Consider the following 26,143-nt stretch of genomic DNA (forward strand, 5'->3'; position numbering starts at 1 on the left):
AATTAACTTCCTATGACTGGAGGTCTCACATGGTGGCTTCACCATCCAGGGGACCATTCGCGCTAGCTGGGTGGAGAGACGCTGTCTGAAAGACCAGAAGCCAGGAAAACTACCACGTCATGACTTTGCTGCCACCAAAAAACCAAAGAAAACATGCACACTAACACACACACAAACCCAGTCCTGGTGTTAGACACGGTAAACCACAAATACGTTTCTCATGCAAAACAGGACAGATGATTGATATTTACACAATACAAATCAAGTGCTGACAATGAAGCTTTCTTTTTTGGGGGTGCCACCGTGACTATGTGGTTTCCATGAGGGTCCATACCACAGGTCTAACTTGCAACACCGTAGAACCATGATGGAGAGAGCATAGAAAATGTGCTTTGGTAGAAACCTGGGTATGTGAGAGGTTACTATGAAAAAATGAAAACAGGAATGATAGAAGTATATTTTCTTTTATATACAAAACTGAAGTCCCAAAAAATGGTTTGTTGAAGTAGCTATCAACAAGATGTGAAATCATTTTTCCTTTGCTTTGGTTGAAACAGCCAAGGAACGCCAATCAGTTCCCCTTCCACTAATAGCATATAAACACAGTGACAGGACTACTTTTAGGACAGAATAAACAACTTTTAAGAAAGGAAATTAAATTAATTTTAAACTAAACATTTTACCAATAAATAAGACTCTTTAAAAGGTAGCATCTTCATCCTACAATCTTGGGCATAACATATACATCAGTTTAAAAAATAAAATTTCTCCCACAATAGTAATTACAGGTGTTAATGCAACGAGCTATGAAATGAAATTATTTTAATGTAACTTGAAAAAAAATTCTAGAAATCAAAAATAAAATTTTTTAAAAAATGACATTTTTCTAAAATTGTACATTCTAAAATAATCGACTAATACTTTGTTACAGAAAGTAATTCAAACTATTTTGATATTTCAATATATTCCTAAAGAAATGGTTAAAAAAAGTTGTCATACGCCAAAATTGGAACAGTGTTTATAATTCTGTTTATGGCTATGAAATGGCAATCGAATTCTACTTAAAACTGTAACCACCAATGATGAAATATACTTCAAAAAAATAAACATTTGGTCTTACCATCTTTAATATTGGTTAAAAACAGACTGATGTTTGCTGCTCATGGAAGTTATTTTAATCCAATGTGCAAAAAAAAAAAAAGTGCAGCTGTCTACTTTTACTTGAGATACATAAGACCCACACTTCTACACTATTTACACACTTAAAAAGATTTTCAATTTATTAATTTAAGTAACGATATTACATCTCCTCTATGGATAAATCACGTGCTGCGGAGAGCTCAAAAGCTTGATGACACTCTCTTAAGTGACACGAATGTATCTGAAGAAGCACACCTGTTCTTGTCCTAAGTTTGATCCTAAATAAAAATCCAACTTCAAAATCAATTAAGAATTATTTTGATCTAGAAAATCTTGGAATCGTTGCAAACGTGAAAACCTCGTCCCTGAGAGCCAGGATCCTATCTCCCCTCTGCTGTCCCTCTAACAACTGGTCTACCCCACAAACCCCATCTGCTGCAGAGTGGCAATGCCCCAAAAAAAGAGGAACAAAAAGAACTCAGCCCCCAGACCACCGGCATCCCTGTGGGTTTGCTCAGCCTTTGTTCAGGACTTGTGACTACATCTTTTGGGGTAGGTGTGGGCAATCAAAATGAAGAAACACTTTAGCAAAGCAACCATTATTTGTCCACAAAAACAGTGAAAAACAGTGATAGAAAATTAACAAAGCAAATATAAATCTAATACCGTTCTGCAATGCTGGAACTTGTTTTCACATGTGCGCAGTGCTCTTGGTCAACCACCCACCAGTATTTTCTGCATCTACATGAAGTACTTTTATTAAGTTATTAAAAATGCTGTTTTGACCATAAGTCCCATATAATCGTGATGATTAGGAAATCAAATTACTCAATTATCACTCTGTGCAGTACACTTGCCAGTCAGCAAGTGTAGAGAGGAATTAAAAAAATGGAATAGAAGTCTCTCACTTCTGACTGGACACAGGAGTTCTCAAATTAAAATCATAAAAAAGAGGGGGGGGGTGAGGGCTTACTGGCAACATTACTACTAGACACCAGACAGGACAGTGAGACCGTTTGGTCAGAACCAAGGAACACTACTTCCTTGCAAAGTTTTCAAAATACCTAACCAAGCACTGCCTTAAGTCCAGTGAGTACAATGCTCCGTAAGTTTCCACAAAAATACAGTGACTGGTGTCCATGTGTTCGAACAATGCAGTCTCAGTCTCTGGGGCTCAGGCAAAGTGGTCCTGGCCCAGCACCTCTAGCTGCAGGCGATCGTTTCCAACTGCTGCTCGGCTTCGGCGGCCATGGCTGCGGCCTGCAACTGTTCTGTCTCGCTCTGGATGGCACTGGGGGTAACCTGCTTCCTCTCACTGTGCATATTGTTCTCGTGCCTTTTCAGGTCAGACGCCTTGGCAAACGCCTTGGTGCAAGAGCCACAGACAAAAGGCTTTTCCCCTCTGTGTCTTCGTTCATGATCTTTGAGGTGGGACTTGTGTTTGAAGGCTTTGTCACACATGTGGCACGCAAACGGTCTCTCATTACTGTGCACTCGCTCGTGCTTCTTCAAGTCCGGGGCGCGGATAAAGGATTTCCCACACACCTCACAACTGTACGGCTTATACCCTGTGTGGATTTTTAGGTGTTCTTTCAGGTGGGCCTGTGTGGTAAAACCTTTCGTACACATTTCACAAACAAACGGCCTGTCTGCCGTGTGGAGTTTTTCGTGCTTCCTCAACCTGCCTTCGTCGGAGAATGTCTTCCCGCACGCCTGGCAGGCAATCTGCTCCCGATGGTGGCCATAAAGCAAGTACTCGAACTTCATGTCGCTGGCCGCTGTTGTCCAGCCTGGTGTCTGTTCGTCCTTCACTTCGCTCATTCCATCATTGAATGTTAAGGCTTGAGGGGTCTGGGACCCCAAATCTTTCGATTCTGGGGTCTCCATGGATTCTACTTCCTGGCCGTAACAATTTACTTTCCGAACTTCCTCGCTCCCCAGCTCCTTCAGGATTGCTTCCTGAACCCTGAGCGTCGTCGTGGGCGACTTGCCGTCCTCCTGACTCGGGGGGGTACCTTCTACTGTGTCATCAGAGGGACTGTCATCCTGGTCTCCAATTTCTTCCACATCATCATCCTGAGTGTCAGCAGCATCTCCAATGGGGCGATTTATCTTGAGGCAATACTTACTTTTCGATTGGCCGTTATTTTCGTCGGGACTAGATACATCACGCTTCTGAGAACAGAGTTTATCTAAAAATCGGATACCGAGAATCTGACCTGATGACATCATTAAGTTAACATCTTCTTTTTTCACAGAAATCTTTGCTGTGTACATGTAGTTCAGGACCTCTTCAAATATATCAGAACGAAGAAAATCTATTTCTATTACTGAAGAGCTATCAACCTCAAGCTTCTTGAAAAGCTTTTTAAAGTAAGTGCTGCAGGCGGCAAGAACACACCTGTGTGCTCTGAATTTCACATCTTCAACCACAATGGCAATATCACAGAATTCTCCTTCCAGGCGTTGTTCATTTAGTGTTTTCAGAAACAGAGTTTTATGATCATCGTCATTATATTTAATGGTTTCAGACATACTGATGAAAAACTCCTACAAGAAAATTTTCAAAAAGAGAGTTTGATAATTATGAACAGTACTTTTCCAATACACAAAACACAGCCGGACTTTCATTTCCTGATCAATTTTTAGTACCTAACAATTTCAGAAAATCTATGTTACAGGTGGTTTTAGAAGAGGAGTATAGAACACTGATCCCAGCTTAGGGACTTCCATGTTGTTGTATCTACTTATCTCCAGTTTTAAAAGTACTGGCTTATCGCAATAACAGCGACTTTTACTGGGCACATAATACATGCCAGGCACTGTTCCATGTACTCTGCGTGTCTTCACAAATGTCCTGATCAAACAACCTTAAAATAGGCATTCCTAGCCCCCCTTTTTAGACGAGTTTAGGAACCTGCCCAACAGTCTAGTCATTTACTGGAGAGCCGGGACTCAAATCCAGGCAACCTACCTCTAAAACCTGTGTTTCCTGACAACTAGAGGTAATAACAACAAATAACTTCAAGGCTTAAGAAAGAGGTCCAAGGCAAGGAGGCGCTGCTCCTGTCGTGTCTACTTTAATTCCACGTACAGAAGAGGAGTTTCAGTGAAATAACTAATAATAGTGCTCAGTGTTCTACTTCCTTGACAGAAGAGACAAATCACTGTTGCAGAACCAAAAAGGGAGATCACTGCCAAAATATTCCACTTAGAGTTGTCTTCTGCTTTTTTCCTCACCAGCTTTGGGCCACTTCTGAATGCAGGTTAAAGTTTATTATGACCCTAGGATGGCATTTAGGAAGACAGCGATAAGTGTCTTCATTCCATCTGGATGCTAATCTATCTGCCATCCAGATGAAAGTGTCATCAAGACCGGATGTACTTGACAAGTGCTGTGAGTATTTTATAAGCAAAAGAAATTCTGAACTGGCACGAAAGACTTCTGGCACAAAAGACTGTGTTTAAGAATTACCTTCTCAAAATAATTTATTCTGTGTATTTTCTTTTTGAAACATTGTTTTCCTTTTATTTTACAAAGCATTGCCACCAGAGAAACAGAAGTGCTAAGGCATATATATATATATTTACAAGATTTAATACCCAAAGTTATAGTTACCATGAACAACTCAGGCTATTATCTTAATGCTTTAAACACCAAATTCTTCAGATCAGAATAACTCTGATCAGGGGCACGCCAGTCCTACAAGAGAAAAGGACAAACAAGAATAAGGTAGAATCTTCCTCTGTCCCAAAGTCTAAACAAGAATGTTTTCAAGAATTGATTTTAAAAAATAAAACTTTCCTTTCTTGTCCTGCCACTGGCACATGTACCCATTTTCAGGTTGGGAACAGAGAGGAGGGTGACTGGCAGCATCAGGTCCAGCTCTGAACAGATATGAATGAGAACAGATAAAGGCTGTGGCACCTAGGGCACGCAGGGGCTGTACACCAGGACTGGAGGGACGGGTTGGAGAACCACTAAGGACGTTCTCACTGACAAAGGCCATGCCCATATTTGCACAAATATTGATAGCTACAGAGATACAGGAAAAGCCAGTAAGTCTCCCCTACCCCCACCATCTCCCGCTGGGTATGCAGCCCTCCACATTTCTCTCTAGGCTCATATAAACATATAGCGTGTACATTTTTAAATCAAGTTATACAAGTGTACATCCCCAACAGTTAACACTGGAGAAGGAACAGTAGCCACCTTCTTCTTTTTGTGCTTCTGTGTGCATAGCACATATCACATAGGCTACACTAGTCTTTATGGTTTTATCTGAGAAATCCAGGTGTTTTCACCTCCATCCCCACAGGGAGGCTCAAAAAATTCTCGCTTTGTGGGGACTTTCAACTCTCACCAGAGGGACTCCATCCTGCAGACCAATATCCTGAAAAAACATGTTTCCTCCACTGAACAGTGACCACACAAACTTTGGTGTGGTGGGACCAGGAGACTGAGCTGCAATATTCTTACACAAAAACTGTGGTGCAAGACCTGAACTCCGAGACCAACAGTGTGAAAATTCTCAGAAGTTCCCTCTACGGAAAGACACACACCAATAAGACGCCTACGGTAGCAGGGGTTTCTCATCTGCACAGTGGGAGAGCTGGACAACACTACTTCTAAGGACTCTCTACCTGTCCCCTAGATGCGCCTCGGCCTGCAGTCATCTCCAAGGGACGGGAGCCACGCAAAACCTTCCTACCTAATCACTGCCCCCTATTGTAACTCTCCCTAGGGCTTGTGGGATAAAAGTGCATGGGACTAGGGAGAGGAGTGGCTCTGCAGTACCCATGACAACATACCACTCTGTGGTTTTTGGCTGTGTTGTTTTATTTTTTGGACCAGTGTGATACTTGGCCCCCACTCTCAAGATCGCCGAGGACCATTTCTTTCTACTGAGATGTTCCAGTTATTAAGTTCAGGTGAGTTAAACTGGAAGCTATAGCCCTTGCCAGTATCTGTGTAGGCGGAGGAAAAGATGTAGCCCCAACTACACCTCCATGACAAAGCTGCCCCTTTATTGTGGTTCTCCAAACCGCGGGCGCGCTGGGCCGCCGTTACAGAGCAGGGAGCGGGGGCTCCGGCAAAGTCAAACTTACATAAGCAGCGGCAGCCGCCTCCCCTACCCCGGAGCAGCCGCGACAATGGCGGCGGCACGACTTCCCGGTTGAAAGCTCGCAACTTCGGGATGGGGAGGAAGCAGGGAACGAAGCGCAAGACCCAAGAGAACTTGAAAGCCTCTCACGCCTCGCTCTCATTTCTTTCGGCCCGGGAGGTGGGGGGACGGATGAGGCCGTTTGCATCCCTTCCTAAACAAAAGCTCCCAGCCTCGGAGCCGGGAGGTGAAAGGGCCACCTTCCCTTTCATAAACGGAGTCCAGCGCAGGCTGGGGGCCGCGGCTCCGAACCCAAGCGGGATGGCCCGCGGCGGCGACGGCGGCGAGCGGGAGCGGGCATGCGACCGGGCTCCGCAGCCCCGCGCCGCGCCCCGCGAGCCCGGAGCTCGCGCCCCGCGCACTCCCCGGCCGGCTCGCGCCGGGCCCTCCCCCGCCCTCCCGCGGCCGGGGGCGGGGGCGGCGCGCGGCCGGCTTCCGAGCTCCGCGGGCGCACCCGGGAGTGCGAGCGCGGGGGTCCCGGCCCCCTCCTCGAGCAGGCAGCTGGGGGCGGCGCGGTGGGGCCCGCGGCTCGGAGGGGCGGCGCCCGGCGGGCCGCGCTCCGCGCCGGGCTCGGAGCCGTCCCCACCCCCACCCCCACCGCGGTGCACTGCGGCGGTGCGAGCGGGGGCGGCCATGAACTCCGCCGCCGAGGCTCGGTGAGCGCGCGCGCGGGGCCGCCGCCGCTGCCCGGCCGCTGCCGGAGCCCGCTCGCCGGCCTGCGCGGCCCCCAGGGCACCCCGTCCCCACGCCCGGCCCCGGCCCATGCCCGGCCCCGTTCGCACCGCACCGCGGCCGGTTGCCCGCCCATCCTGGAACTGGCTGGTGCCCCAGAGCTCGGCGAGAACGCGCTTCTTCCGGGCCGCCCCGCCGCGCCGGCGGCCGGCCGCCCCCGCGCCCCCGCGCCCGCCTCGCGGATGGCCCGGGCCCCTTCCGCACCCCCGGCCCGCGCTTACCTGCAGCCTGGCACAGCCACAGACACTCGCCGTGGGCTCCCCGCGCTCACTGCAAGCAGGCCGGGGACGGGTTGGACGCGGGGCGCGGGGGCACGGTGGGTGGCAGTGTATTTTGGAATTTTTTTTTTTTTTTGGAGTTTGGGGAGGGGGCGGGGTGGGAGGGAATCGTGCACGTCCCTGATGGTAGCAGCCCTCCTCCTGCACGAGCACAGAATGTCTAGCCGGCCGTGAACACCCCCACCGGCACCCCCCCTTCCCGTGCATGCGCGGTGCGGGCTGGGGGGAAGGCGCGCCGCCGGCTTGCGCAGGCACGGAACCTGACCGGGCCTCTAAATGGGCGAGCGAGGAAAGGGTTAATCCGGGACCTTGCGACGCTTTCTATGGAGTCTACGGGGCCGCCCCCGGAGGGCTCTGGCCTGCGCACGCGCGCGCACGCGCGCGGCTTGGGGCGCGCGGAGCCCGCGCGCGGGAGAAGAGGTGGGCGGGGCGGGGGCGGGGCTTCGTGAGTAGAGGAGCGTAAGCACGAGCGCCGCTCGCGGGCACCCGCCCTGTCTGGTGCTCCCGCCTTCCGCTCAGACTCCTGGGCTCCCGCCCGCGCCCGCCGCCGGCGCAGCGCCGGTGCGCGGGAGCGCGGCGCTCTCGTGCGTGTGCATGTTCGTGGGGCAGTGCCGCCCTCGGGCGCGCGCAAGCCGGGCGCTGCGGCAGCGGGGCTCGCCCACGGCTACGGGGAGGGGGTTCCAGGCACCCTCGCCCTTCGCGCACACGGGCAGCCCCTGGGACACACGTAGCGGGCGTTGGGTCTTGGCTGGTGGTGCTGCTGTATTATGTATATTGGGAGAATGGTAGGCCATCAATAAACGTTTGCAGAGCAAATGAAAAAAGTGACTTGTTTCATTTGGAATGTGGGGTGACCCCACTCACCCAGAAGAAAGGGAACACCCCCTAAAGCTCTGGATCTAGCCAAACCTGCGCCCGTGCATTTACTTGGACACTCTCAAGGGAAAGTCACGGAGACTGGAGGCCCTACCCTAGCTCATCTGTGGCAGTAGTGAGATTGGACATGATTTCATTTGTAGCTCTCCCTCGAAGAACTCTGATAACAGCACTGTTCCTACATTCCTGTTCAGCAAAAGTAATGGTTCCGTGGGTGTTCAAAGCATGTCGCGTTCCCTGTGATGGCGTGGCTGGGCTTGTGGCAGGCAGGGGGACCAACTAAACATGGATGGAGGGCACTACTGCATCTCCTTAAAGTTCCTTATGCTGCTTTAACAGCGTTTCACGAAAACACGCGTAATTTAATGTAAAAATTAGAGTAGGACTTTTCTCTTGGGCTTGTGTGATGAGTACATAGTAAAGATTTAAGAAATGATATTATGATGGGCTGTATTCTAAAAAAATTCTGTATGGTTGATTGTATAATATTAATTTTGATATTAGTTTCAGTGTTTTGAATGGTACTTGTATACACATCCTTTTTGATGTTCACAAAAGCATGCCGTTTAGTAGGTCTACTGAATGAAACAGAATAGACCAGTTCTAGGGTCAGACGTCAGTTGAAATAATAGATACATTGTTTTGCTTCTCTAAACCTCAGCTTCTTATACTCTAAAATGGAGAAACTGGAAGTACCTAATAGAGCAGTTGTGCAGATTAAATGAAATAATGCTAGGGTAAGTGCTTAGCTCAAATATTAGCTCTGTGATGTTAAATGACCTGCCCACTCTCCATAGATGGTGGGTTTAAGTGGCAGGGGCAGGACTGGAATGGCCAAAGTTCATGCTCATACTTGATAACTATGTAGCCTCATTCCCTCTAAGGCCGTGGCTGGGCTTGTTGATTCTTGTTTACACAGCTTTTAAGATTACATTTCAATCCTGTTTTGTATTTAAAGGGGATAATAATAGTACTATATCAGAGGGTTATGCTATCAAGCAGTAAAGCTGTCACTGCATTTATCTGTGTGTGGACAGGGCTAGCACTTAGTTTATGGTTCATTGTCTGGTGCTGTTCCCCCTTCTTCCATACCGCATAATTGCATAGGTTTATACACTCATTCTACCTATATTTATTATCTACCTGCTATGTGAAGAGAGTCTTTTTACATATGGCTGGGTAAACTCTTGCCAAGATTTGACTAATCTGATGAAGTTAAAATAGTTCAGAAGAGTTCTCAAACACTAGATTGCATTTCCCAAATGACCCATTCCTGACATCTTGGCTTTTGCGTCAACTAACCTTCTTTCCTCATGTGTTTTTTAAGGATCATGGGGATGAGTCTAAATTAAAGGGGCAGCTCTCCGTGGGAAGGAGGAGGGAGGAGATGGGAAACCATACAGGAAGGGCCTGACCCAGACTTTGCCTGGTCACCAGCCTTAACTCAGCACTGGGCAGTACCCATTAGGTCCTCGGTAAATACTGATGACAGATAAGTGACAACCTAGAACTTGATACCAAGGAGAGTTATATGGCCACATTGTGGGATTAACTGGGGGGCTGGGGGTCAGAGCCTTCCTGGTATGCACAGACCTGAGGCTCTTGAAGGAAATCTTCTCTCTTTCCTACTAGGAATGCTGTCACTCTGGATTTCTCTGTCCAGTTACTCTGCTGGGAGCACCTAATTTCTCACCTGGGATGTCTACAGATGCCTCCTGAGTAGAACCTGCTTCCGAGGACTGTGAGGCCTGATGTATGGGGTCTGTGGTATGGAATCTGGAGCACCAGGGCTCAGGGTGGTTATGGAGCAGCTCCCAGCCACATTTGGAAATAAGTCACTTGGGGTTCTCATAGATGGGTGGGGTTGATTTCTTTATCACACTGACTAGGCTCTCTGACTGGTTTTGACCCATGGAATGTGGGCAGACAAGAGGATGGGCAAGTTTGGAGTAGAGGCTTGGAGTAGAGTCTTGGAGAAGCAGCCTGTGTGCTGCTCTCCCTCCCGTGCTTGTGTGGTCCACACTGAGAGGACCATACCCACATTGCTGCTGACTCTTCGATGACAAGCAGGTCTGAGAGAATGAAGCTGACCCAAAACCTGAGCCCAGGCTAGCTTAGATGAGCAACAGCTCATCCACAGGTCTGCAAGTGAGAAATAAATGCTTGCTTTTATAAATCCCCGGGAAGTTGTGTTTTGTGGTTTGTTATCACAGCAAGACCTGATAGGCCGCATAAGGAAAAATGTCCCACCAAAGGCCAATAAGCCACCTCCCCTCACTGCTCTGAAAACATTGGATACGTTAAATGAACAAGAAATACATCCAATCCCTAAAAACACAGAGGTGTGAACACACACAGGCAACAAATAATCACAGAAATCATTATACTAGTGCACATTGTAATACATTTTAATACAAAGTTAAGAAATATAAGATGTGATGGAAAAGAGGAACTAATTTTGATTGAGAAATCGATGCAAGTGTCTCCAAAGACATACATTTAAGATATGAAGGATGAGGGAGAGATAGGAAAAGAGGCGAGATAGCATTTCAGGCACAGGGAGAACAGTATGAACGAAAAGGTGGAAGGAACTTGGTGGGCTTGAGGCTCTGCAGCAGGACAGAGTGACTGGAGCCCCGTGAGCAGGGCGAGGGGAGGCAGGAACAGCAGGGCCCAGCACCTTCAGGGCCTTGGAGCTGCGGTGAGGGCTTTGGCTCTGATGCTAAGCACAGTGACAGCCATCAGAGGGTTTTTCTTTTAAACTAACATTTATGTAGGTAATTCTATTAGTCTCACAATGAGAATAAATTCAGCTGTTGGAACGCAGATAGGGACTTTGAATTTCAAATACCTCCAATGGTGAGACCACTCAAGTAAAACTCTTGTCACAGTTCAGGTTGGGGGAATGTTTTAGACACCATCAGGTGAAATACTGTCCTTACTATATAGAAATAGAAGAAAAGTTAACAATTTACTCATGAAATTTACTTTAAATAAAATACATTTATTAAACACTATCATGAGTAGTATAATTCTAGTCAAACTTCCATTTGAGCTGCTGTATGAGTACTGTTTCTGGGTCAGTAGGAAAAAATTTCTAATTAACAATGAAAATACTATGCACTATCTGAAAACCAAATAAAAAGAGAACAAATTGCTAATAAGATTCACATTTATAGAATACACATTTGTAAAACATCCTAAGAATTATATTCCCATGAAGTTTCATTGGAACTATTCTCTAGTCACTTGAATAATAGCAGTAGAACAAAAAAGGAAAAGCTCACTTATTTTAGAAGAAAGGAAAAAAATATTATTGCTGTGTTTCCGGATTATTTTAGTGGTCTTGCTAAGAATAAAAATACTGTAATTACATTACCTACAAATAGAATAAAATGGAAGCAATTAATTTATAAGAATCACATTCAAATAATCTATGATTATAGAACATTATTCTAAGAAGTATAATCATATCAAACTTCCATTTAAGCCATTGACTAGTCTCTTAATTAATAGCAAAAAAAAACAAAAAAACAGGAGGCAAAAAAACCAAAGGTACTTTAGTAGAAAGTGGGGAAAGCACCTTGTTTTAGTTCTATATCTTCAGAAGTCTGCTTTTTGAAAGGTGGGGTTGGCTTAGAATGTGATTCACTTCCATTTTCTGGTTTTGTGGACAGAAGATTGAATCTAGCACTTGCTGTAGACATTTCTTATTGCCAATTTTCAATGTACTAGACCAGGGAAGTCCCTTGGTGGAGTGAATGTCGGGAGAGGTTTGTTCTCTCTTTCTAGAAGAAGTAAAGAACAGGGTATTCTCTTCTCAGAAACTGCCCCCTAGACTTTTCTGTCACATCTGACCTCTGAAGGAAGAGTCTGGTTCAGCAGCAACTCTTTGAGATGGGGGAGCGAAATCAAGAGAAAGCCCTGAACATCTACCAGGGCAAGGAGCATCAGGACAAGTGTGTCTTATACTTGTGGAGGAATTCCTGCATAAGGATGGAGTTGGCTAAATGCAGGGATCCTTCCTGTGTGGGATTGAACCTCATGGGGTGTCTGGTCTGCCCTGAGCACCAGACCCTGGATCCCCATGCCAAGATGGCCTGTTGCTCCTCCTTTCTCTGGAATCTGGTCATCCAGAGGATTCCTTCATGATCTTCTTGGGTTAACATCAGAAGGAGCTGGGTGAACTCTTTATGGGAACACTCTGTACTATCTTGGCAACTCTCTATAAATATTATTTCAAAACAGTTTCTCTGCATAGGTAATTAGTTTTCTCTGGCTCCTTTCAAGATTTTTTTCTTTGTTTTAGTTCTTAGTGTTTTGATTATGATATATCTGGGTATGGAGTTCACTAAGTTTATCCTACTTGGCATTCGTTGAGCTTCTTGGATCTGTGGGTTCATCTTTCTCCAAATTTGGGTAGTTTTCTGCTAGAACTGATAAATGAATTCAGCGAAGTTGCAGGATACAAAATTAATATAAAAAATCTGTTGATTTCTATACACCAAATGAATGAAGCAGGAGAAAGAGAATTAAGAAAACAATCCCATTTACAGTTGCACTAAAAATAATAAGATACCAAAGAAAAAACATAAAGAGGTGAAAGATCTGTACTCTGAACACCATGAAACACTGATGAAAGAAATTGAAGGTGACACGAAGAAATGGAAAGACATGCCATGCCCATGAATTAGAAGAACAAATATTGTTAAAACGTCTAAATGACCCAAAGCAATCTACACATTTAATGCAATCCATATCAAAATACCAACATTTTTCACAGAGCTAGAACAAACAATCCTAAAATTTGTACAGAAACACAAAGACCCTGAATAGTCAAGGCAATCTTGAAAAAGAAAAGCAAAGCTAGAGGCATCACAGTTCCAGACTTCAAGTTATATTACAAAGCTGTAGTTATCAGAACAATGTGGTACTGATACAAAAATAGATCCACAGATCAGTGGAACTGAATAGAAAACCCAGAAGTAAACCCACAACTATTTAGTCAATTAATCTTCTATAAAGCAGGAAAGAATATCCAATGGGAATAGAGAAGTCTCTTCAACAAATTGTGTTCGGAAAACTGTACAGCAACATGCAAAAGAAAGAAACTAGACCACTTTCTTACATCATACACAAAAATAAATTCAAAATGGATAAAAGATCTAAATGTGAAACCGGAAACCATAAAAATCCTAGAAGAGAACACAAAGGGGCAGTAACCTCTTTGACATCGGCCGTAGCAACTTTTTTCTAGATATGTCTCCTGGGGCGAGGGAAACTAAAGTAAAAATAAACTACCGGGACTACATCAAAACAAAAAGCTTCTGCACAGCAAAGGAAACAATCAGCAAAACTAAAAGGCAAGCTACAGAATGGGAGAAGACATTTGCATATGACATATCTGATAAACGGTTGGTATCCAAAATGTATAAAGAACTTAAAAACTCAAAATCCAAAAAATGGATAATCCAGTTAAAAAATGGGCTGAAGACATAAACAGACATTTCTCCAAAGAAGACATCCAGATGGTCAACAGACACATGAAAACATGTTCATTACCACTTATTATCAGAGAAATGCAAATTAAAACTACAGTGAGATATCGCCTCATACCCGTCAGAATGGCTAAAATCAAAAACACAAGACACAACAAGTGTTGTCAAGGATGTGGAGGAAAAGGAACACTTTTGCCCTCTTGGTGGGAATGCAAACTGGTGCAGCCGTTCTGGAAAATAGAATGGAGGTTCCTCCAAAAGTTAAAAATAGAACTACCCTACAATCCAAGAATCACACTACTGCATATATACCGAAAGAATACAAAAACACTAATTGAAAGGGATACATGCACCCCTATGTTCATAGCAGTATTATTTACAATAGCCAACATATGGAAACAGCCCAATTGTCCATCAACTGATGAATGGATAAAGAAGATGCGGTGTACATACATAATGGAATATCATTCAGTCATAGAAAAAGAATAAAATCTTGCCATTTGCAACAACATGGCTGGAACTAGAGGGTATTATGCTAAGTGAAAGAAGTTAGTCAGAGAAAGACAAATACCACATGATTCTACTCATATGTGGAATTTAAGAAACAAAATTAAGAAACAAAACAAATAAGCAGAGTGAAAAAAAAGAGAGAGAGGCAAACAGACTTTTAATTATAGAGAACAAACTGATGGTTACCAGATGGGAGGTGGGGGGATGGGTGATGGGGACTAAGGAGTGCACTTGTTGTGGTGAGCACTGGGTGATGTATGAAAGTGTTGAAACACTATATTGTACACCTGCAACTAATATAACACTATGTTAACTAACCGGAATTAAAAAGAAACCTAAAAAATTGGGAGGTAGTTTTCAGCCATTAATCTTCACATTTTTTCCAGCTTCACATTCTTTCTCCTCTTCTGAGATTCCAGTGACATGAATGTTGGTGTTCTTTTTCAGTTCTCATAGGATCATGAGACTTTGTTTTTAAAAATCTTTTTCCTCTGTTATTCAGATTGAATAATTTCTATTGATTTATTTTCAAGTTCACTGACTTGTTCTTTTGTCATCTCCATTCTGCTACTTAGTCCATCTGGTAAGTGTTTTCATGTGAGGCGTATTTTTTCAGTTCTAAATTTTCCATTTTGTTTTTCTTTATATCTCTTACTTTTTTTGCTGAGACTTTCTATTTTTTTAATTTGTTTTAAGAGTATTTATAGTTACTTGTCGGAGAATTTTAATAAAATCTGTCTCTAAGTTTTGGTTGCTTAATCCCAACATTAATTGTGAACACAATGTTGTCTTCTTTTGATTGTCTTTTCACAAATGAGTTGAGATTTCCAGGGTCTTTGTATACTGGATAATTATGGATTGTGTATTGGGCATTTGAAATGTTATAAGACTCTGGACTTTGTTAAATCCTATGGAAAATGTTGATAATTTTAACAAACAATCAATCAGGTTAGGTTCTGGTCACCAGTTATAACACATTTTCTGCAGGCTGTGGTTGGGTATATTTGGAGTGCCATCTGGACCTGTCTCAAGTGTTTTCCAGGCATTGGCCAGTCTAGGATGTGGGCTATGATCAGATAGTTCAGTTCTCAAAGTTTTTTATCTGCTGATTTAACAAACAATCAATCAGGTTAGGTTCTGGTCACCAGTTATAACACATTTTCTGCAGGCTGTGGTTGGGTATATTTGGAGTGCCATCTGGACCTGTCTCAAGTGTTTTCCAGGCATTGGCCAGTCTAGGATGTGGGCTATGATCAGATAGTTCAGTTCTCAAAGTTTTTTATCTGCTGATTAGGATCAGATCCATGCCATGTGCAGCTCCAAGGTGAGCCTATGATTTGTAAACAATTTTATGGGGTTGCTTTCTGGACTCCTTCCTCTTTATGTTCTTTTTGGTACTTTCTGCCTTCCTGGAGTCCCCTTTTCCTATTCTTTGGTCAGAAATTTGGGGCACATGCATGAATGAATCTGCATCTAGAACCAAGTGGTAAGAGGACCAGAAGGAAAAAAATGGTAAACTCACTGCTGGTTTGGTGAGAAGCTTGCTTGTTTCCAATACACTTACCTTAAATAGCTATGTTTCCTCCCAAGGACTGGTTTTCCTTTTCAATGTGGTTTTCCATGTAATTTTACTTATGTTCAGTTCTACATATTTCTTAGATTTCTTTACTATTTCCTTTTTTAACTAGTGTTGTTTAATAATCCAAGTGTGATGTAACCATATTATTTTATTTTTGATATGAGATTTTTTTTTGAGTTTTCTTTTTTTGGTAACTTCTTATTTTGAGAGAATACAGTAATAAAGAATTCCTATATGCACTTTACCTTTATCCAGATTTACTATTTATTAACATTTTGCCCTATTGGCTTAGTCATTTGCTGTCTTTCTCTCTCTTCTTCATTATCTACACACGTACACAACACACACAACACACATTTTTTTCCTGAACCATTTTTAAAGGGTAAGTTATGAATATCATGCCCCCTTTCCCTAAATATTTCACTGTGTGTTCCTAAAAATAAGGACGATCTCTTATATAACCACAGTACAATGATAAATTGTTACAATACTATAATCTACAGTCCATATTCAAATTTCACCAATTGTCCCAATAATGCCCATTATATTGCATAGCTTTTTTTTTTTTTTTTTAAACTGGTTCAGGATTCAACCCAGGACGGTCCTGTCACATCTGGCTATCAAGGAGCTGCTTTTTGTCATTTATTTCCTGAGTCTTTTTTATATGCTTCGACACCAATACTGGCCCTTTTTCAAATTCTGTGATTTTTTGTTTGGCTACAACATCTCTGTGAGCTTGTATTGTATCCTTTTCGGTTTAGTAAACCACCAGCAAGACTCCTCTTCCTTTCCGTAGCTTTCCCCGATTACCAAAGAATATTGCTATCTTCTTATAATCCTACATTCCTAAAACCTCAGAATAATTTTAGTTTCCTTTCTTGCTTCTTCTATCTTGTATCAGTTTCACAGCTCAGCAACTTGATTTACCCCAGAGCATTGATCTACCCTCCAGAGTTTTCTTTATTTCTGGAGGATGCACTTGAAGATTTGACTTTTGTCCTTAAAGACTATTTCATCCTCGAGAGTGAAACACATATTCTTATATTAATATTCAAAATATTCCATTCTCTTTGAGCTACCATGTTACTGAAGCCAAAAGTGGCTTCCTCTGGGCTTTTATAAAAATGTGAACACTTTCAATGTATGGAACAGATCTGCCTCTATCATACGGGCTGATGCTTGTCAATTATCCCTCTCCTACTCCATGACAGTGTCTGGACACAAGACACACCAGCCTGTACCATTCCACTTCAAAAGGATGACAGTTTTCTAATTTGCAAATGGATTTCGAGTTAAATCTCCTATAATTAGTACTAAATACAAATATCTACCAAATTCTACTCATGTGCAATTCCTGTTTCTCTGACCCAAACTACTTAGGATCATTTTCCTGCTACTATATGGAAACTGGTGATTTATCATATTGACATTATTTTATGTAAAGTCTGTAAACTCTCTGTTACATTATTTCTGATGTTTTGTAAACTGTTTAGTGTATATATCACACATAGAATCAACTCATCAGTTTGGGTTAGAATTTAATATTTTAATTTACCAAAATTACCATCATGATGCCAAATGTTATTAAAGCTCTTTCAAAAAAAAAAAAAGAAAGAAAGAAAAACCCTACAAAGCATTTATTCTTAGTTTTAGTGAGCTAAAATTATAGTTTCCTCTTTTGTACAATCAGAAAGCAATATTATTTCTGAATCATAAAGACTTCACTCTCAGTATGATAAATAACTCAGTAAAAATTGAAATAAAAATTTCTCTAGCCGTCCTCTGTTCTCTTGGATTTGTGCAGAAGATATATCGCTTCTCTGTATCGTTTCTGCCCTACCCTACTATGTTTTTGCTGTTCCTTAAGCACATCTGGCATGTTCCCCTTTCAGTACCTTGTGTACCTCTGAAGTCTTCAGGCTGAATTGTTCAAATCTCTTTCAGATTCTCATCGTCTAAATCAAATTGTAATAGTTGGTCAAATGGTCATCGAAACAGACCAAGCTGTTTGACCAACCGTTACAATATAATAGTCTTTATTTTCTTACCTACTTCGAAACTCAGCCTTCATTTACAAAGTTAACAGGCGAATCTTGCACTTAACACATGAAAGAAAAGCAGTGTAATTGGTGGGAGATTGCTCAGTCTCTGCTACTGAACTTGGATCCTGCGGCTACCACGGACCAGCCAATGTTTCTAGGCAGGTTACTTTGTGGTTCCAGGGTCAGTTTCCTTATCTGTGCGATCAGAACAAAAATAGAACCTACCTCCTAGGGTTAATGGATTAATTCAGTAGTTATGAGTACCCACTTTGTGCCAGGCATTGTAGGCGCTGTGGATACAGCATAAACAAAACACAAATATTCCTGCCCAGGAGGCAGACAAGAAACAAATAAATAATTGAAATGTATAATATGTCATCTAAGGATAAGTGCTGTAAAGAAGAGTACAGCAGGGGTTGGGACAGAGGAAGGCTGGAGATATGGGTGAGCAATTTTTGATGAAGTCATCAAGAAAACCTCACTGAGAATACAGCATCAACGCAAAGGCCTGAAGGAGGTGGGGAGGCCGGGCAGGTGAAGATCAGAGCAAAGAGCCTTCCAGGGAGAAAAGACCAGGGAGCACAACGGAGCTGAGGTGGAAGTATGCCCTTTGTGTTGAAGAAACAGCAGAGACGGAAACAGAGAAAGGGGCGTGAGAAGAAACATGTCCCAGCCCCCACTCTGCATCAGTCTGGGAGGGACAGATGACAACGCGACAGCTTTTATTTCAGTTTTCTGCTGAGACGCTAGAGTTATGTTTGTTGAACATGAAATGCCCAACACACTCTCATTTAACAACGACTTGGTATATTTCTAGACAAATTCTAGCATGGCTTTAGAGTCTCCAGAACTAAAATCTTCAGAGAATAAGGGGTAGTGGCAGTGATGTGGAGGGGGTGGTAGGTGGAAGGGGACAGCAGCAAGGGGGGGGGGGTAGGTTGGATGGTCAGATGACCTGACAATCATAGCTACAGGCTTTTACAGAGAAGAAAGGGGGAAAGGTTTGGAAAGGGAAGGAGGACACCTGCTCTACTCCAGGCACGTGTATAAACAGGAGGAGTCTCACTTGAGAGAATTAATGCGCACAATGGCCTCTGGTTGCCGCAAGGATTCCAGTAGACCCCTGAGGACAGTCCTTGTCAACCTTGGCTGCTTATGGTAATCACCCGGGGGGCTTTAAAGATACTGGGCGTGGAGACCCGCCCTCAGAGTTTCTGATTAATTGCTTTGGGTGTGGCCTGAGTGATCCGGAGTTACAACGGCTCCCCAGGGGATGATAAGGTTCAGCCACGGTTAAACACCACTTCTTTAGGGGCGCCTGGGTGGCTCAGTCCTTTAGTCACCTGCCTTCGGCTCAGGTCATGATCCCAGGGTCTTGGGATAGAGCCCCGTGTCAGGCTCCCTGCTGAGCAGAGAGTATGCTTCTCCCTCTCTCTCTGCTCCTCCCCCCAGCTCGTGCTTGACTCCCTCTCTCTCTCTCTCTCTCTCTCGCAAATAAATTTAAAATCTTTAAAAAAAAATAAAAAAACACTTCTTTACACCAAAAAAGGATGAGGGGACCATTCAGGGACATTCGGGGTGATGAGGGATTTACATAAGATGGTTCTTTTAAGATATTAACACAGTTCCTGGTACATGTCAGCTATGGACTTCCTTCTCCAGACTCCAGTGCTTAAATTCTGGCAGAAATAAGGTGATGGACGTATATTCTGCAGGATAGGATTGACATTAAATGGAGAAAAACATTACCTCTCAGGAGATTCTTCAGTCCATCCAAGATGGTGTCTTTATAACACTCCCCCATCTTTCCATGGTCAGCCCAAAGCTCTGTGTAGAGGATGGTCATTCCTTACCATCCTACCATCCCTGCTTTACAAATGAGACTACAGACGAGGTCGAACTGAATAAGTGGAATGTTCCTCTTCTCCTCATAATTTGTTTGGAAATCAAGCAGATTTGTCTGCAAAACTAGCTACCCTATTAGATCTAAATTCCAGTTTTTTCTTTGGGATGAATAGGCCAAGTGTGAATTTAAGTCAGTTAATTTATTAGCTGCTACTATATATATTCGAACTGAGGAATAATAAAAATAAAAAATGACCCTAAATATTGCATGACTATCTTTATGGTTAGCGAACAAGCTAATATATTTTTGCATGCTGCTCTTATCTGATATTAATAAAAGTTATGATCTCAATCTTCAGTTAAAAAAGAAACAATTCGACCAAAGTCCTAAGAAATTCATAAAGACCCATAGATCTTTTCAGAGCTAATATTTAAACCATTTGAGTAACTGGAAAAGGAAATGATCAGACAAATTACCTCATCGGCTTCTCATTCTGTCTTCAGTTTCAGAGTGAAACAGCTTATCTTTCTAAGCAGATCTTTTTGGAACAGTCTATATTTCATTTGAAAAAGTTATTTACATAATTTCATTCTACCACTATTTGCAACATATTACTTAGAATAATTTAAACAAATATTCATAGGGAAATGTGCAAGTAATAAATTCTTTAAAAAAAATAGAGCAGTTAGGTATGCTCATACTTCCCATTCAAAGGAGTTATAGATTTACCAATATGTTTGTCTAACCTCTGAACCAGTCCATATATGGTAAGCCAGCACTAGAGTAGTGTTCCACCAAAAAAGCATAACTACTTTAGAAGTTTCTACCTGTATTTTAATACATTTTTATTTTGAAATAATTTTAGACTTACGGAAAAGTTGCAAAAACAGTACAGACCACTCTGGTATACCCCTCCACCTAGTTTCTCCATTGTTAACATTTTATTGTACCATAGTACAGTTTTCCAAACTAAAAAAACTGGCATTGGTGAATTACTATTAATTAAAGTTCAGGTTTATTTGAATTTCACCATTTTTTCCATTAAACTCCTCCTTCTGCTCCAAGATCCAGTCCAGAGGCCCATGAAGTATCTAGTCGACGTGCCTCCCGGTCTCCTCTGGTCTGTGACAGCGTCTCAGTCTTTCCTTCTTTCTCATAAGTTTGGCAAGGAGCACCAGTAGGCAACCTGTAGAATGTTCCCCCAATTTAGGTTTTCTGGTGTTTTTCTCATGATTTCACTGTGGTTGTGGGATTTTGGAACGAATACCACCGAGGTGAAGTGACCTTGCCATCATATCATCCAACTATTTTAAAACTACTAAATTTGGACTAAATACACTCTAAGATCCTTTCCAGTCCTAAAATGCTATGGTCATATATTTTATAGAGGCCACTATTTTTTTTTTTTTAAGATTTTTTATTTATTTATTTGACAGAGATAGAGACAGCCAGCGAGAGAGGGAACACAAGCAGGGGGAGTGGGAGAGGAAGAAGCAGGCGCATAGAGGAGGAGCCTGACGTGGGGCTCGAACCCGGAACGCCGGGATCACGCCCTGAGCCGAAGGCAGACGCTTTAACCGCTGTGCCACCCAGGCGCCCCAGAGGCCACTATTTTTAAGCAAATATGTATATATATTTTTAAAACAGATACCAGTCTTGTCATTTTTGGTCTATAATTTCACTGAAGTGATAAGTAGCAGGGAAGCCCACATGATCGATCTCTCGGCTGGAGCCGATTAATGTTACACTTCTCCCACAGGCCACGCGCTCTGTATGGAACTCACATCTAGATTTATGCCTGATTTTACCAATATACTAAATATCCCCATCCTTGGCTAAAGTGACTCATGTGAGGCAGATATATCAGCAGGCCAAGCATATTTTAGAATAAAAGGAAAAGAATTAAAAATCCAATTAAAAAAAAGGTAGGAATGTATCCAAGTATCCAATTATGGACACATCAAGAATGAGAAAGATGCTTCTAGTTTGAGGAATCCAGGATTCCTTGAATGAGAACAGGAGGAAAAGTTGGAGAGGAGAAATGGGCAAAGAAAAGAGAGAAGATGGAGAGGAAATTGCTGGTCAGCGAACAAACCATTTCATTAAAATGATTTTGTAGTTGCCTTATTTTCTTTTATGACCATTCAGTCTTAAACTTCAGAGCAACTGGGACTTACCGAATTTGGAAATTAATAGTAAAATGTTTTCAGAGTGAATGAATACAGTACTGAGTAGAGCCTATATTGACACTAAAAACTGACATTCCATTTGCTTTGTATTTGTATGTTTCTCATGCAATCATTATTCAATTTGATCATTGAAATGTCCTGTACCCTTCTATTTCAGAAGGGAAGAGACGGAGGGCTGGATACATCGTTACAGCATTTGAAATCCCGAAGCCCTTCCTCGTAGCCTCCACCCTCGTTCTACAGGTGAGACAACAGAAACCTCGAGATGTTACAACCAGCACCCATAGCCAGTTAGTAGTTGGGCAGTCTCTGCTCACCTAACCCTCCAGGCCTGCTTGCTGACTGCTTCCAACTATGGAAGTGATTACGTCACTTCCCAAGTATTAACTCATTTACCCTCACCACATGCTGTGAGGTAGGAAGCCCCATTTATAAGCAATGAAACGAGAACACATCAAAATTAAACCGTTTGCCCAACATCACACACCTAGCAAATGGCAGGCCAAGGATTTGAACTCAGATCACCCAGCTCCAGCATTTCTCAACTGCTGCACCAACTGCCCTAACTCAAATGTTGATTTCCTCGCCTTTTCGTTTCCTTTGCTCTTGCAGGAACGGGGAACTTTGAACTGCCGTGATTGTCTCAAGCATTCGTAGGATGCGGGGAGAGGACCTTGAAAGACGTGACTGCCTGTTGAACCATGAGCTGGACGCCAGTGCTCCAAAGCTCCCGGCCCCGTACCCTGTCCTTAGAATGTGGGTTCCACTTGCCTTTCCTGCTCCCAGAGTCCGCTCCAAGGACACAGCCTCGAGCTAGGGGTGTGGTGTTGAAAACACCTGCACAATGTGACCAAACCCAGTTAAGGCCTCTTTATAAACTTTAAACATGTGGCAGATGGGTACAGGGACCCATTCATGCCCAAGACAAGCCCCCTCCCCCCACACGTTTCCTTTGCTTATTAAAACTTCCACCTACCCACCTGGAGTGACCTGCCTCTTGCAGTCTCTCCTTGGCCTCTACTTAAAAGGGCGGGTTCAGATTACATCCGCAAGCTCCTTAGGAGGTTAGGAGACAGAGTCTCAGGTTACAGATGTGATCAGTGTGCAGGAGAGTCTCCCAAGCTGGGCTGAGATGACAAGGCTTTCTTGTGACAGTTGTTACGTTGCTGAATTTCTCCTTCTGCTGGTCCCTTCCACTTTTGCCTTCAGAGCACACTGAACAATCCAGTCATGCCACACCCTCTCGAATACATACTGAGCACCTGCTACGCTCTGCATGGCTATAGCCATGGACAAGACAGACAGAATCTGCTCTCCGGGAGATAATTTAGCCATGGTGGGAGGTGGGGAATTCAGGATGGTAGGGGTAAAATTTCCTGATAATAGCAGAGGCAAAGGGATCACTTGTTGGAAACAAACAAACAAACAAACCATGTAGCAGATTACCTCTGTGAATAAAGTTGTCCCGAATATAGTAATAAATACACCATTAAGTATGAGGTTTAGAAGGGATAGTCATCATGATTTTGACTGTAATAAGTACAGTAATAGCAGCTAATACAAGACACGATTCTTTGTCAGATTCACTTCGTGTACAATAGCAGGGTGATTTTTAACATTCTTTTTAAAAAAATCTGTCAAAATTTGTTTCATATTTTTCAAAGAGAAAGCACTTTATCTATATATGAGAGGAAGCAAATCGCAAAACATCTGAAATTAATGACTAGATACATTCTCTTCTGACCCCAAACAAGCCCCTTACTCCCAAGACAAAAATTTCCAAATGTACCTTACGATATCCTGGTCATCTCTGGAAGCTGAAAATATTTCAGTACCTGAGATTTAAACCAGAAATAATTCTTCAGTTTTTGTTTGCTGACAAGAGGGAGATTATGATATCTTCGATATAGCATAAGGTCTGTGGAACAGAATATATTGAAAACAACTTCAGAAAGTCTTCATGCAGAATTCGGATTCTATTTCAAACTTCCAATGCAGCTAATCGGCATGCATTCATGCTGTGCGGATTTCATTATTTATGATTTTGATACAACTTTAAGAGTAGGCAGTTAGACCGTAAAGGGAAGCAATTATTTAGTCTTCTACTCAGCATTTTTATTTATTTATGCTGACTCATAAATTCCTTGATGTGGTCACATCAAGCCAACACTTCCTTAATTTGCATGCAGTCGCAAGAAGGAGTTATGACTCTGAAATCACAACAGGAAATCTCTGTTTTAGCTCTGGTGACTCCACAGGGCATCCATTGATGGCTGGGTCGTCATTTGTTCATTTTTGCCTTTGCTATTCTTTTCTCCCCACACAAATTGCTTGCCAAATGTTTCTGGAAGCAGCATGGTTGTTTTCACTTGGAGCAACCCACTGTCGGACACGTATATTTCTTCTGCTGTCAAATTCGGTAACTTAGTCAGAATTGCTATGGCTCTAGTCACAAGTAAATCAATGCTTCATGTGAAATTCCTCATTTTTATTGTCGAGGTGTTAAATGCAATCTAGACTCATAAAATGATTTATTTCCCCACAGAGTAGAAAGGACAATAATCAAGTATATCCAAAATCGTTATAGTCACCATAGCTGCCAGATTGAACTAGAATCCAAATTATCTCTAGAATCCTTTATGCATCCCAATTCCTTCCTTCTCTCATACTTGCTAGTGTTAGAAAAACAAATATTAGTCCCAGGAGACTTTAGTTGAGGTAGTCATTATGATTTTTTGTACAGTGGTGTGAAATTTACATTCTTAGGGATATTTCACGTGGGTCCCCTCCATGTATAAAACACTGTCAGGTTGGGGGAGTTCATATTTTAGAAATGGAGAAACCAAGACTTGGAAGCTAAATGACTCATCTAGGATGCAACGTGTAACAGGTGGCCCTGCTGATGCTAGAATCTTCTGACTCCCCTATCACTCCTACCCACTCCATACTCCCCTGAAGAAACCAAATGAAACAATAAGGCTAGAAGGTAGTTGACAATTCACAAAAGGATCTCAGTGCTGGGATGGACAAGCACATGTAACCTTTTGTTTGGTTCTGTTAAAAAGCCATGAACTTTCATCTTTTATTTGATGTCTCTGGTCCCTTGGGTTTCTTCCACTCCTTTAACCAATTCCATTTGATAAAGATGCCCTTTTATCTAACATCGATTTTATTTCAGACAATGAAAATAGTATGAGCTTTAAAATTGTATCCACCCTGTGTTTGAAGCTCAATTCTGTTACCATTTGTGTGACCTAAGCCATGAAAAATCTCTCCAAAACAGAGGAATTAAAATTCACCTCCTCATGGAATTGCTTCGAGGTTTTTAATGATAATCACATCAGAATATGCACAGTACCTGGCAAGAGAAGGTAATCTACACATGTGAATAACTTTCCTTCAACACGATCGTATTCCATCCTCTGTGTGCATTAAGGTTACTTACTCATCTTGTATTTATAGTGCACTACGATGATGGTCAGGGGAATAAAAAGGGGGAAATGAGGCTGAGATAAATTTACATCCTCTAACTACAATATTCATCTGGCCCAACATCTGCATCAGAAAGACGAATTTGGATTGAAGCATATGGAATCTCCCACTGAAGTAAAGTACTTAGTACTCTATACATGCAAATAGTTTAAACCTTACATTTAGAAAATTATGAAAAATACAGAGATTATTTCAATCCAGTACCACAGGTTCACTCTGAAAGGATGCTTGACCCTACATATACCTAGTTAGTTACCATTCCTTCATTTATTAAATAAACACTTACTGAATCCTCATTGTGTGTCTGGCTTCCTGGAGCCTGGTTAGTTTCTAGGTAGAGAAGCAACCAAAAGTTACAACAGGCATTCTTGAATTGTAATCTGTCTCCAGTTGATGTGGAGAAAGATAGGCTTCAGGTAGACCTGGAATCCACGTAATTCAAAATAGACCGGAAACTGGGAACGCCTGTTACAGTGGAGCTATTTCATGATGGCAGGTGTTAGGAAGGGGGAAAGGGCCCCTTCATTCACATCAGTGGCAACAGTGTTACTTCTGCCTGCTGGGCAGCTGGCCCCAGACTCCTGGGCACCCTTGGGAAAATGGCATAAGAATCTTGCTCTTGTTTTGGACTCTGATTTTAATCATGAATGTCAAAGGTGAAAGAAGGCTTAGCTCATCTAGTCTATGCCTCTATTTTATAGATAAGGACACTGAGGTCATAGAGGCAAAGATGTGCCTAAGATTACCCACCTTGTTCGAAGCAGAGGTGGGACTGGGCTGGTTCTAGGGCAAATAC

The 26,143-nt window shown here is 42.7% G+C and overlaps 2 protein-coding genes across 8 annotated transcripts; one reads left to right on the forward strand and one right to left on the reverse strand.

Annotated features, from left to right (window-relative positions):
- Positions 1-445: 445 nt before the first annotated feature.
- Positions 446-7,395, reverse strand: ZBTB14 (zinc finger and BTB domain containing 14). 3 transcript variants are annotated; one of them, XM_087869952.1, is made up of 3 exons: positions 7,259-7,395; positions 4,760-5,028; positions 446-3,690 (listed from the first exon to the last, which is right to left on the reverse strand). In XM_087869952.1, exons 2-3 carry the CDS (start codon positions 4,760-4,762, stop codon positions 2,344-2,346), a joined length of 1,350 nt encoding a protein of 449 aa, XP_087726078.1. In that variant the 5' UTR covers positions 4,763-5,028; positions 7,259-7,395; the 3' UTR covers positions 446-2,343. The 3 variants fall into 3 exon arrangements, with proteins under 3 accessions (XP_087726078.1, XP_045637850.1, XP_045637851.1); XM_045781894.2 differs by having other exon boundaries at positions 4,760-4,843; positions 7,259-7,391; XM_045781895.2 differs by lacking the exon at positions 7,259-7,395 and adding an exon at positions 6,250-6,356.
- On the forward strand, positions 5,867-25,643 carry LOC123782049 (uncharacterized). Of its 5 annotated transcripts, none has more exons than XR_015727767.1 (4): positions 6,598-7,353; positions 9,824-9,958; positions 22,013-22,098; positions 22,468-25,643. XR_015727767.1 is itself a non-coding variant. In XM_087869954.1 (3 exons), exons 1-2 carry the CDS (start codon positions 6,605-6,607, stop codon positions 22,053-22,055), a joined length of 792 nt encoding a protein of 263 aa, XP_087726080.1. In that variant the 5' UTR covers positions 6,598-6,604; the 3' UTR covers positions 22,056-22,098; positions 22,468-25,643. The 5 variants fall into 5 exon arrangements, 2 of the variants coding, with proteins under 2 accessions (XP_087726079.1, XP_087726080.1); XR_015727768.1 differs by having other exon boundaries at positions 9,824-9,932; XR_006776889.2 differs by lacking the exons at positions 6,598-7,353; positions 9,824-9,958 and adding an exon at positions 5,867-6,072.
- The last annotated feature ends 500 nt before the right edge of the window (positions 25,644-26,143 follow it).

Source organism: Ursus americanus, chromosome 19 (assembly GCF_024610735.1).
Source record: "Ursus americanus isolate L20-20 chromosome 19, mUrsAme1.1.p, whole genome shotgun sequence".
Taxonomy (NCBI): domain Eukaryota; kingdom Metazoa; phylum Chordata; class Mammalia; order Carnivora; family Ursidae; genus Ursus; species Ursus americanus.

What these genes read in the sequence shown, in the direction of transcription:
- LOC123782049 (XM_087869953.1), top strand. Translation starts at nt 6,605, where the DNA reads ATGCGACCGGGCTCCGCAGCCCCGCGCCGCGCCCCGCGAGCCCGGAGC. An exon ending in ACGCGGGGCGCGGGGGCACG is followed by an intron (nt 7,354 to 9,823) that starts GTGGGTGGCAGT and finishes CTTTCCTACTAG; the next exon opens with GAATGCTGTCACTCTGGATT.